General features: G+C 34.5%; 1 protein-coding gene across 1 annotated transcript in view; it reads left to right on the forward strand.

Moving 5' to 3' along the window:
* Positions 1 to 14,800, forward strand: part of LOC134844522 (uncharacterized) — a 638,515-nt gene that overhangs the window by 25,649 nt on the left and 598,066 nt on the right. Inside the window, exon 3 of the mRNA XM_063861242.1 lies at positions 14,484 to 14,787. Coding sequence (XP_063717312.1) covers positions 14,484 to 14,787 — 304 coding nt within the window. The remainder of the gene's footprint in view (positions 1 to 14,483; positions 14,788 to 14,800) is intronic.

Raw genomic sequence — 14,800 nt, forward strand, 5'->3', positions numbered from 1 at the left:
TTAAATATAATATCATTGGAATACCATTTATTTCGAAGTATATACCAACAATTAACATACTAAATAGTAAAATATTAATCAAAGATAAATATACAAAAACAAAAGAAACATCCTTAACATTTTTTCAAAGATTAAATAAACAACCACCATTCTTTTCAAAATTCTACCCGATATTTAACCAACAAAGAAAACACCTAAAACCACTATCAGGAAATATCTATAATTTTTCAATCAAACAAGTTCACCAATATGATAAAGAACAAAACAAACAAAAATTTTATATGTCAGAATTTGAATTCAAACCTATTCACAAATTTTTCAAAATCACAATCTCATCCATAAAATATTTGAAAAATTCAAATTCAGATATCATTTCCTTACATGTCTATAACAACACACCTTACCAAGTAACATTACCTTTAGGACTTTTAGGATATTGTGAAACCAACGCTACAATATCACCAATACACGAAAAAGCCTATCGCGTAAATAATATACTCCAATTACTAGATATTTGCCAATCTACAATTCTTAATGAAGAATTATCTATAAATAATATAATAAGTAACGAAAACAGAAATACGGATTATTTCACAAAAACTCCATATTTCAAACCTACATTCAACATAAGTACCTACACAGAGGACCAACAAAAATTTTTAACAATGTTTAATTTCCAACATTCACAAATAACACAAGACGAATTCGAAAAGTTAGCCAAACAGCTAATAAAATATTCATCAGTCTATGCAACATCAAAATTCGATGTTGGCAAAATCAGTTCATCACTACATCTCCCGTTAAAACCAGACGCAGTTTTCAAAAAACAGAGAGCAAGTAAAGTACCAATTCACTTACATGATAAAGTGAACAGATTACTCGATATTTTAGAACAATACAACATTATATCACCAGTTAATAAAGAAGAACAACCAAAAGGTAACACATTTATCAACCCCGTTATCATTCTAGCTAAAGGAGAATCATTAAAAATCGTTCTCGACGCTAGATACCTAAATTCACTTATAGATGAATCAAAATGTAATTGGCCCATTGAACCAATACAAGTTATTTTAACAAAAATAAACGGCAAATACTTTACAACCGCCGATATGAATAGTGCATACAATCAAATGCCACTAGATGAACAATCACGACGTTTAACACAATTTGTTATCGGAAACCAACAATATGAATTCAACCGCTTATTCTATGGAATATCCATAGGACCAGCAGCATTTTCAGCTTTTATGAGCAAAATTTTTAGACCACTAATACTCAAGAAAAACGCAATCACCTATTTAGACGATGTTTTTATGCAATCACAAACAAAAGACGAGATGTTCAATGTTTTAGAAAAATATCACCAAATACTTCAGAACGAAAATCTGAAGGCCGCCCCCGATAAATCACATTTCTTTTTGACAAAAGTTAAATTCTTAGGACATAATATAGAAAGAAAAACAATCACTCCATTGAAATCACGCATTGACGCTATTCAAAAACTTCAACCACCAACAAATAAAAAGAAAATCCAAGAATTTCTTGGAATGTTAAACTTTTTAAGTAAATATGTTTATAAAATGCAATTATATCTACGACCATTTTATAACATCCTTAGACAACAAAATAATTTTGAATGGAACACAGAACATCAAACACGATTTGAAGAAATAAAGAAACTTTTAACTGAACAAATTTCAAACACAATTCCAGATTCAAATCAACCATTTTATGCAATGTGCGATGCTTCGAACTTTGGCATCGGTGCAGCACTATTACAATCACATAATGGTACAAATAAAATGAACCTCATATCAGCAAATTCTCGATTATTCACTCAAGCAGAACTACGACTCTCAACTCTAATGAGAGAATGTACAGCCATAATATATACACTGACAGAATATGAATTTCTGATACTTGGATCAAAACATCCAACAGTTCTATTCACAGACCATAAACCAATCATCTTTCTCTTTACACAAAAATCTAACCCAAACCACCGAGTTTACAGATTTCAACTAATTCTAATGAAATTTCCAAACTTACATATAGTTTGGACTGCAGGAAAAAATCTTGCATTACCAGACACCTTAAGTCGAAATACACCACCTGAATTACTTACACGAAAAACAACAGTTGAAATACCCAAAAACATAAAATTCTACCTTGCAGAAAACGAAACATCACCCCGATTGGAATGCAAATATGCAGTAAAAACTGATATTGAACAATCACAAATAAATAATTTACAACATTTCCCACTTTATTTAGATTGTCAAAATAATCATTATGAAGTTGATCTACTTGGAACATCAACTTTCAAACCAATCCCATATTCTCAATGGATAAAAAATAACACCCAACAAAAACGAACAAAACAACACCCGCCTAAAAAAGACCATTTTCCACTAATTGAAAAAGAAGATTTAACTGATAAAATAAATTTATCAGGACCACAAACAAATGATTCAAAATACACAATAAATCAAGTTTTTGACCTTCACGACCCACTTGATACAATACCCTTATCTAAATTCGAAATTGAAAACATTTTTCTCTCCCCAACAGAAATAATTACAATTTCAACACTGAAACAATATCAAAACCTTGACCCAGTAATTCGACAACTGAAATCATGGCACAAATATAAAACTAAACCTATCAAAGCAGATTCAACCATTCTAGGAAACAAAACACTCCTCCGATACTTTCGCAAATTTAACAACACAACAATTAACGAAAATACAGACCTTTTAGAGTATAACCTGAATGAATCTACAGTTCCATGTCTCCCTTTAAGTATGATTCTTATGGCTTTTAATATTTCACATACACAAAATATTAAAGGACACTCTGGATCAGAGAAAACATATTCAAATTTTATACAAAACTTTTATTTTCCAAATGCACCAATTTGGATAAAAGTACTATGCAATGATTGTATAGTATGTCAACTAAATAAACCTTACCCAAATCAAAAACAAATAGCACAAAAACAAGATTTTAAAGGACAAAGTTTGTACTTTAATCATCGTATCTCATTTGATACCAAAGGACCAATTTCACCCTCATCCGAAGGAAACTCCTACATTATGGTAATTGTTGACGCATTTACACATTATGTAGCACTTAACCCAGTACCACATTGTAACGCTTATTACGCTTACACAACACTCTATGAACACTGGATAGCAAAATTCGGACTACCAGAAATTTTAGTTACAGACAACGGTACAGAATTCATAAATAATGAAATTATCACACTATATCATTTATATAACATTAAACACAAACCACGTACATCTCATGCACCTTGGACAAACGGCTTAGTCGAAGGTATGAACCGTTCATTACAAGAATATCTTAGATGTATCATCAACGGAAATGATACAAAATATACCGAATGGTCAGCAGATGTAAAATTATTTCCCTTAGCATATAATTCACAAATTACGACAACTTTAGGAATGTCACCATACGAAATGGTTTTTAACCAAAAGCCACGCAAACCAATAATGTTTACAGCAAATTCTCATAAAAACGCACAAGGTTATTGTCAACCAAATAAAGACTCAATTTGTTATAACCTACCTTTACATACACACGATGAAGATCATTTTCATCACCCACAAATTCTTAAACTAGCCTCCAGTACACACACCGAATGGATTCTAAATAGAGATAAAAAACACAATGAAATTTATCAAAAAATAACAAAAAAGTTATTACAAAGACAAAACATTAATGAACAAATCAATTCACGTTTTACACCAGCCTCCGAATTAAAAATTGGAACATTTGTTTTAATACCTAATTTTAATACTCAAAAAGGAATTTCTAAAAAATTACAACCCCTTCGAAAAGGACCATACCAAATAATTGCAAAACCCACTGATGTCACATATAAAATTACCGACTCAAACAAAAAAGAAATCGTTCAACATCGAAACAACCTATTACCTTATTACCCAAAAGAATACGCACTCCGCGAATTAACTCAATTATATTCTTTCACAGGATTAAAAATCATTCAAAATGAACCACATCTGAAAAACACAGAACAAAATGATAAACCCACCGAAAATCAAAACACAAAACCAATCACCACCAAAAACAATACACAAAACCATAAAGAATCACCAAAACAAAGAAAAAATAGAAAAATGACCGAACAAATAATACCCCAAGAACAAATCGACAAATCAGAAAATAGAAAAACAACAAGACTCCGAAATCAACCACGTAAAAACTATAAAATATTCATCCCCCAATCTAAAATTTTAAAGAAAGTGGAATTTCAAAAGTAATTTTAACATTATACTTCACTATCTTGAAACCTTCGAAACATTTTTCATTTACATTTTTCAAAATAACATGCTGACAAGTACGTAATAATTCTAGTTCAAAATAGACCAATAGGATTCATCCAATCCGTCACTTTCTCTAACTCAAACTAAGACCAATTAGACGAATTATATAGAACTCCAGGCACATCTATAACTATAACTTTACGACCTCCAGGTCAAAAATAAGCAAACCACTCCAACTTGACAACTAAAATAAATATCACCATAATACCGTACCCCTCCCTTATCTAATAACCCAAAGATCAACAATATTTCCCCAACTCAGACCACGAATACCCCCAAAGCAAATTTGTTAACTTAGCCTAAAGTAACAAAATGAACATTTTAATTAGCCTAAAGTATAAAAATCTCACCATACCCCGGATCATTTGACAAACAAAAATAAAGAAAAAGACGACCTCCCAGTCACCATGAAAATTGCCCCCAACAATTTTTTACAGAACTCAACCCACTTGTCAAAAAACTAATAAATAATCCGACCACACTAGAAAATCGCCTCAAACAGCAAAAAATATTCGACCAAGAGATCATTTCTTAAATGCTCTTCTCTCAATCAGTTACTCAAAAACTCATAAATCTTAAACATTTTTTTACAATACTTGAAACCTTTATAATATTTCTTTTTGATATACTTGAATCTTTTCTAATAATCCTAATCATTTTTTGTAACATTTTTTTAATTTTCTACACTATACTCGAACTATTCCTCCAACTTTCCAAAACCCTTGATTATATCCACAGGTACGATTTATACAACTTGTCTAAATGATACGAACAATTTTCAGTAGAACTGATATTTTTTTATTGTTTGTAATTTTCATAACATTTTTATCATCCCTCATTTTGACAATATGCAAATGTATAAAGAAAGCAATCATCACATTTGCCCTAGCAACAATTTTTCTAATTATTTTTTTGGAAGAATATTATAATAAACATAAACCTTCCCACTAAAGTAACAATTCAAAAATCCATCAAAAATTGCTACCCAACAGTCACAGAATCAGTCTTCACCGACATCATCCCAAGATAACCCAACACCACCTTCAACTACTCAAAATCCTCAAACATCTACACGAATTTCTTTTCAAGACAATCCATACACTTTTGAAGAACGACATGCTCGTTTATCAGAACCACTAGAACCAGTTCAACGACAAGCACCTCTAAGCGAACCAACATATAACCTATACCCAACACTACCACAAGAACTAAGTAGAATAAAAAATCCTAGTCAAAACCAAAATACAGTCGAAATAAATAGACAAATTATACATCCTCGACGAAACAGAAATTTTCAAACTCCCCGAGTTCATTTTGATATACCTCAATCCCCATCACAAAACACTCCAGAAAACCCCATTGGTATATTACCAGAAACCCCTACGCTTCTTTCACAACGTAGCACCTCAAGCCTACCATCAGATTACTTAGGTTCAACACCAACATCTGAGCAAATACGTGAAAATCCTTTCAACCCCACGAACCAAACATCACGATTTCCATATTGGACTACACATTCATTTACACAAGGTGAACCAAATTTAGTCAATGACCCCATAGATATTTCTACGGATACAACAACATACTCATCACTACCAGAAACATTATCACTACCATCAACACCATCAATAAGCCAGATTTCACCACCACTTTTTAACTTAAATTTTCCAAATAATCTCGACGCCAGATATCGAGAACAATCATCAATAAATATTCCTTTAAGACTAGATTGGAATACATTTACAGCACCTCCACCATTATTTGGACAACATCAAGAAAGTAACCGCCTTCATAACTGGGCACTTAATAGATTACAATATCGCCAAGATATTCACAACGATATCCGTGATCACAATATTCAAATACTCCAACAAAACAGTTTACAATTAAAGTTTGAAATCACAGTTAAGTTAAATAATATTACCCAACATCCCTACCCATTAAATCCACCTAACATAACAGCTCAATCACTACCACCACCGTTTATAACTACTGAAGTAATATACAAATACGACAGATATACCAAAAACACAATTGGCTACATTACATTTTATAATCCATACTCAGGATTATCATACACATGTATATTCTAAAATTATTAATTTTTCTCCAACTCCTTTTTCTAGTAATCTCAAATCAAAACATAAACCCTTCTCCTCGTACAGGACCACAAGATTTATTAGTAACACATTACGATTGTGAAGAAAATGAACAAAAAACACTACATAAATATGCAATAAATCAAGTATCACAATGTGAAACAGAACCACAAGCTATAGAAACCACAGATGTAATAGCAACACTCTATTCAAAAGCCCGAGCAACAACAGTTACAGGTTATAAATTCACAGCAACATTTTCCGAAAAGAAAGTACATTGTTCACAAGTCTCGAACGGAAACAAAAACCGACTTGACCATGAATCATTCTATCAAAGTAATATAGAACGTCTTTTACATCTCAATCCCGACAATTGTAAAAATGAATTACTTAGACTAAACATCACACAAAATAAAAACTCCCAAAGAAAGTTAGTTAATTTTCAAGTTTTTCCAGACTCTGTACATCAATCACAACTTGAAAGACACCAAGGACATATAAAACTAGACGAAAAATACCCGTATAACGGCGCACACGGACGATTAACCTATGACCTACACGATAAACATTGGATACCACACATTGGTATAAATGACCCATCAAACTGCAAAGCAGACACAAAAAATAAAGGATACCAAGAAATAATGTTTTTTGATTGGAAAATACAACTCGAAAAAATACAACTAACACGAGATTTATCAGATAATACAATGATCTATCAAGGAATCCGATTACCTTGTAAAAATGATCAAGGTTATTGCGACCCTACAACGAGAACACAAGCAACAATTGTTTGGTTCCCCGAAGATACATGTACAACATTTCAAGTAGCAAAAATACACGCTCGTATGATAAAATTTCACGAAAAATATTTTATACAATCAATTCCATATGAACAAGTCCATCCATCACGAAAACTAAGTTCTAATTTTAGAAACATAGACAATATAGAAAATAAATTGACACGTTTTCAAATATATCAAGAAACAGAACTTGCATGTAAATACAGGAATCCACTTCACAGAACACAATACTCTGAAATATTAGTTGAATACGAAAAAGGATTCGACATGACCACTGGAAAAGTAAAAATCGACCCATATGCCACAGGTCATCCTCCAAACGAAGGAACATCCTATATACCAGTTAATTTTGAAAAAAGCAACGGACAACCTGGTGGACATCTAAAACCCCATGACACCAGAAGCACACGCTTACAAGAATTATCACTAATGAATACTACATATTTCGGTAATATCCACTATGATATTCATTTAGATATGAAACTAGATTATACAATTAGCCGAATTTTTCAAGAAATGTCACTCTCCGAATTAGAAACACTACACCAACTATGCGAATTAGAACGAACACAAATATTACAATCACTTGCACTAGCAGTATTAAAAATACCCTATGCAGGATACTTATTATCTGGAAATAGATCAAATTTTTTAGACTATGAAGGAAACATCTTATGGTTTTATACTTGTACTAAAAAAGTATCACCACTATACGTTTTTGAAGATAAACGATGTTATAAAAGAATCCCTATCTTTTATAAGAATAAAGTACATTTCGTGGATACACTTTCACGAAGAACCTATTTCTGGGATACCGCAGTCCCATGTGGATCAGAAAACAGCCACAATGTAGTACAACTAAACCCTGATGAAAATAAATATTATCTTCTCACTCCATATCCCACATTAATGCAATCACTCAAAAAATTTTCACCAGAAAGCATTCGCGCTATTGCTCGAAACCCAAATATAGACTTACAATCAATAGGAATCTATTCAAATACAGATATTCAACATCACATTAGAACACAACAATTCCAAGAATTATTAACACAAATGGACACTATACAAAGACAATCAATAGACCAAAATTTACGCAAACTTGCAGAAACCGCAGGATTTGCCGATATCTACACGCAAGAATATAGCGGATATTTTAAAGACATTAAAGATTATATATATCTAAACGGTGAAAAATACCGTCCCCAAGATATATCACCAATTAACATTTTTAGCTTTGTTACACTCAAAAATGAGATCCTCGATTTTCTAGGATGGCCCTACTACATCTTAGAAAAATTGACTATTTTATACGCAATGTTTAACTTTATTGGATTTCTTTTCTCACTTTTAAAAGGAATCTACAACACATGTGCTATACACACACAAGTAAACAGACAAGCAAGCGTAGCACGCATACTCTTTGCAGGATTTTTTGGAATCTTTTCTACATCTATAAACAAAATTCTTTTAGACGCACAAATAAAAGAATATAACACAAAAATAGCAACACGACAAAATACATACGACGAAGAACATAACAATGTAGACATAACGCCAACGGCACCACAATTACCACCCCTACCAAATAACCATCCACTATCCCTAGTCCCACGAAATTTTCGAAATTTAGCCATCACACATAATCCAAATTTTCGACTCACCACATCACAAAGTCCCATCCAACATATAATGACACACCAGTCACAAGATGATAATACTTATGAACAAATTATTGAACAACCCCATACCACCGCTTTTCAGTCTCAAAATAATCATTTTTTTAGCCCACGATGAGCCGCCAACTTGGATCACTACACCGATCAAATTCCCACCCAACCAATCTTACCTCTCCAATCCCAATAATACCACTTTTTGCTTTTCCGCCACCCGATTTTCCATCTAGTAATGTAACATCAGGCATGAATTCCGACACTAATTCACACATCTCAGTTTTATATTCCATCTCACAACTCAATAACCCGAATATTGAAACCCCCGATGAATTTGCCGACTCAGAACCATCCCCATCCAATAATTTTCATAACTCTTCTAATTTTTCCCAACCCCCATTTCAACCCATATTATCCAATAACCCTGACCCAATCACTCCCACACCCTCTTATGCTTCCCAAGTTACCCCAACCTACTCCTCATACCATTCTGACCAATCATCTCATTCTCCAGACACCCCCCGAATCTCCCCAGAGCTAGATAATTTTATTACCCTTCAACAACAACCCTACCACCTTAATACCCCAACCATAAACCAAATCTCCTCCACAATAAATTCATCCAACCCCCTACCCCTACACCCTCTTCAAATTATACTGAATCATTAGCACCATCATCCACATCAACTGAATCTTCACTCAACACTAATAGAGCTTACCGCACTTTTAAAAGAAAGTTCCCCAACCATCCTTTCCCAGCAAAACCAGGAACAGCCCGTGAATACATCAACCACCCCAAGCATACTAACACAAAAGAATTTTTAGCCATCACCTTACCCTCATTCCCACAATACACCTTAAACACCCCCCACGACACTAACGAAACACGCAACTTTGTAGATGAATACGTTTTAATGCCCACTCTCTCTTGGACCTCATATTATCATTTTACTAATCCCCTTTGCTTACCCTTATCTAACACTCACATCGATATAGAACGAAATAAGGACATGCTATATCGACTCACTACACCACTAACCGCTAGACAATTTACTTACGTTGGATATAAAAAATCACTAAAAACACACACTGCACCTAGAGCTAACGAATATACACTCGAATACTATGATCACAACATCATCAGAGCTAACCAAGATCAATTCTTAGACGACGATCGCTTCGCTAATCCACAAATTACCGAGAAATTTTTCATCAAGACACCATATATATTTACACTAAACATCTTCGATCGAAAGTTTGATCACATTATTTCAGAAGCACTAACAGACACACAAGCATACGAAAGTTTTAAAGAACGCTTCCAAATATTTTCACTAACCTTTCATTTCCTTGCACCACACGAAAGAGATTTACACTGCTCACACGATATTATGTTGCGCACTAAACAAACCCACACATATAGTTATTATCGCTTCATCCAAAATCACTTTGACCTACACACACCCTCTAGACAACCACACCATCGTTTTCAATTCATTAATTCCAAATACACTTCACCATTTTTCCTAAATTTCACATATTGTATTAAAGACACTAACCTCCATGGTATTCTTCGTAATTATGATCCCATAACCCAAATGTACATCTTCTGTCCCATCACCAAGACCTTCAACGCCGAAGAATCCCGACCCTTCCTTATCCCGCACGAGTTTGTACAACCTATAGAAATCCCAATTTTAGAATTCATCCACAACACTAAATTCAATCACAAATTATATAATCTAATCCAAAACACACCTTATGAGTTTGCAGTTGGCACTGAAGAACTAACCACTATTAAGGCACTTCAATTGCTTTGGCCACTGCTTCAGACTAAAAATATCATCCGCATCTTAGCTAAACTACTAACAACTTCAGAACTAATTCACGACATCTTCCCCCACGGTTTTTTCCCCGACGACTAACAGGTAAGTATGAATTAAATGAATATTACTAACTAATTAAAATATTAAACAACTCACCATACTTTATTCATGTTTTCTTTAGATTTTTAGCCTTCATCCGACGATCACCTACAAAAACCACAAAAGACAAATAAAAATCGCAAATTTCATCAAACAGATTTCAAAAATTCTATTAATCTCTTACACTTATAGATTTATAAATTTAATACCAATGCAATAAATTCATTTCTAAAATTTTCCCCACAAGCAGTAAATCTAATTATGATGAAAATTTGTAACTTAAAATTCCCCCATAACTAGCAGTAAATTTCCAAATTCTATGCAGTAAAATAATAAAATGCAAATGCAGTACTAACCTTTTGATATTCTCATTCATTCGCACAGAAATTCTATCCACACTCGCACAGCTCGCCCACGAAGAATTGTTTAAAATAATGAATTTCAGTTTCAAGTTTTCACACTCAACAACTCTAACATATAATAACATGTTTCAAACTTTCCTTTAACCCGGTTGGAAAGGAATTATATACTAAACAAAACTAACCAATGCAGCTTACTAAACACCACAACACAAAGCATAACAGCATGACTAAGAAAAGGAAACCAACGGTACCCAAACCGGATTAACCCAGTTTAAAACTGGATAATTTATTCTTTTGAAGACTATTATAAAGTCTAAGAAAGAAATAATAAAACACAAAAAAGTCGAAAGACAAACCCATACCACGAACAATTTGCTTTTTGGAAAAAGGACATAACCAACAAGACATAAGAAAAACCACAACAAACCCAACATAAAACGTTGTCACATAACAGGACCCCTCACAAAAACCGCATGAAATCATACTCCCACTCCTGGCCTAACCCACCAGTAAGGACGTCCTGAGCATGCTCTATAGCCGGCCTAACCCACCGCGCTACATCCACGCTTTGTGACCACACCTCTATTTTTAATAAGAGCTACTCAAGTGTGAGTAACTCTTCAAAATAACCGAACTAAAACAAAAAGCTTTTGTGAAAACAACTAACTAAAATCATAATTAAAAAATATTAAACTAATAAATGTTTTATAAAATGTAAATTACATTATGCAATACATAGATCAGAATACAACACCAAGGACGAACATCTAAAGACAAAACGACCCCACTACACTCGAGAGAGAATGACCAACCACAATCGATATGCCACTCACAATCACAACTCAAAGGATTTAGAGTACGACTTGACTTCGCAGAAAAGGACTTCATTGAACTAGACCAATGACCACCTCGATGTTCAAGTATACGTACAGATCCGAGTAACCAGGCATCCCCTCCACGCACAATCTCCACGCCATTCCCAAACTAGATCAGACACAAAAGAAGTTCTCCACGCAGAACAGAAAAACCTGACATAGCCAACCATTCTGAAATCAGATTTGAGTTTGTTGCAAAGACTTAGTCGTTGTCACTAGAAGACACAACGTCTTATGTCTCTAACTCCAGCTTCCTGGAACTTCTTTAACAAAGAGGAAACGGAAGAAAATGATGTTCGCCAAAAACCAACGTCCATCATCCATCCTTCAAATTGCAGAAGAACTATTCTAAAAAACTCTGTAAAACCCGGATGGGTGGAACCTGATCTAAACTACATTTTATGATTGGATAATTTAGATATTTTACCAATGTAAAGTATTTAATATTAACCAATCATGATCCATCTAACTAACAACCCACTTATTTGTAAGTGCTGAAGTTACTTGTAATTTCAGCACCAGAGAGATTTGAATTTAACTTAGAAATTAGTTGGACTCTCCCGAGCACTTCAGCAACCGCAATAAACCAGTATACCCTAGATCTATTGAGCCTAGCAGAGACTAGTTAAACAACCTGAGACTAGATAGTATAAGAGTAAGATTAGGATCGGTATTAGACTAAGAAGTTGCACGAATCTATCCGGCCGAAAATAAGATAGCGTGACGAGCAGACGGTGTACCCTATCCGAAATTACTCTATGAGTTAACCAACTCGGTCCTAACTCACTATGGAATACTGAGTAATTTGAAAGCAACGAATCAACTACTGTTAGTGAAACCCAATAACAAACCTTGGGTATTTGAGACCGGAAAGGTGTTCATTCTTTCAATATTTGAGATCAGAAAAGTGTTCATTTTTTCAGCATTTGACGTTTTGCTGGTGAGTTCAAACTGTTGGCAGTAATTGAGGTTGAATTGTCGGACAGATTTGCCGATTACCAACAAAAATAATTTTAATTTAAAAAAAAATTTTTCAGACGTAACAATATATGATACTGTTATCCGCAAACAAAATGCGAACTACGCTTAAAATTTCAGATTTTGTATACAATTTGCAGATTTTGGTTACAGTTGCGGATTATGCAACAGCTCAATTTTACTATAACTAATATTATCATTTGTTTGTGGATTCCATAACTGTTTCGGATTCTGCAAATACTGTTGCTGATTCCGCAATTTCCGCAGCAATTTTGAGCGGTACAGTGTTTTAGCTAGTTATTAGTGGAATCTAAAACAGCTAACATAAGTATGATCAAACAAAAGTAGCAATGTTGCGGATTCCACCACAAATCTGATTTGGCCTGTTGCGGAATGCGCTTACAATTCATAAAATGAACGATTTGGCCTCGTAATGACACGATATATTAAGTACAAAATCGTAGATTTCCATAAAGCAAAGTTACACATGGACCAAATACCTTGCTTCAGTTCAATTTGGAATGATTTCTAGCATGAATTAAATCTCAACTTACGCGTAATAAATCCCTCATTCTTTACAGAATGAGGATTGAGGATATCGATTTTATGGAAACTCCTCACAGGTGAAATATTTGTTTTTAACTTGATCTCAGGATAACAGAATTATTTCCGTAAAATTATGCAAGTTGAACAGTCGGAAGAAAATGTGTAAGTCAGATATAAGCAGTCTTCATTCATTTTGACAATTCTTAAGTGTTGTCTTAACTTTGTCGAAGCAGATCTCATTAACTGTCCCCGTATCGCACCTGTTGACAAAGTTCCACCCTATAAAGGACTAACCCAACGGTTTAGAATATAATGATGTTGTCAGGGGCGGATCTAGGATTTTCCCGAGAAAATTTTGACAACCTTTTTTTTTTAGGTCGACCAAATTGATTTTTGGAGCTCGCCTAATGCACTAAAAAGACGCTGTTTTGGCCAAATTTTCTGCGCCGCACGCAAGTTTTTGGAAAAAAAACAGGTCAAAAAGGCCGTTTTTGGGCACTTTGTGAAAAAATTTTGACAAATAAATCGCGTTTTTTAGCGCGCGCTCCCCCTCAGAGTTAGTAAAAATTGGCGCCAAAGACGCCTTTAGAAAATTTGTTAGGGTCGGTTGGCCAGAAATGGTTTTCTTAAAAAGTGCGAAAGGTGGGACCCTTTGGGTCGGCAGGATGTCGGGAATGTCGGCAGGATGTCGGTTGGACGGACGCCTCTTTCCTGAGGGAAAAAGGTGTCCGCCCCACCCGCCTCCCCCCTAAATCCGCCCCTGTTGTACATATTAACAAAAGCAGCTGTTTTTCATTAGTGGTAATCGAGATCTCGGCCGGGTTGCAAGACAGGTTGTAAATTTAGGACATCAACTGAATAAAAAAGAACTGTTCATCCGCCTGTCAGCAGCTCTCCTGCCATCAATTCTGACTCCGTGCGGGCTCTTGGCCGCCACTTACCCCAAGCGTATCTTCAGTGTCGGAGTAGACGAACACTTTTTCACCATCAACTTAGAGCCGGAAGCAGTCGGAAATTACATAGGGCTCTGTAGTGTGCTCATCGCTGGCTTGATTGCCCCGGGACTCATCATTTTTGGGTGCTATGTGAAAGTTGTCGCGAATCAACACAAGAGGAAACTCAATAGCAAAGACTCGATGATACGGGACCGGTTAGTCATTTTG

The sequence above is a fragment of the Symsagittifera roscoffensis genome, chromosome 4, assembly GCF_963678635.1.
Source record: "Symsagittifera roscoffensis chromosome 4, txSymRosc1.1, whole genome shotgun sequence".
Classification (NCBI taxonomy): domain Eukaryota; kingdom Metazoa; phylum Xenacoelomorpha; order Acoela; family Convolutidae; genus Symsagittifera; species Symsagittifera roscoffensis.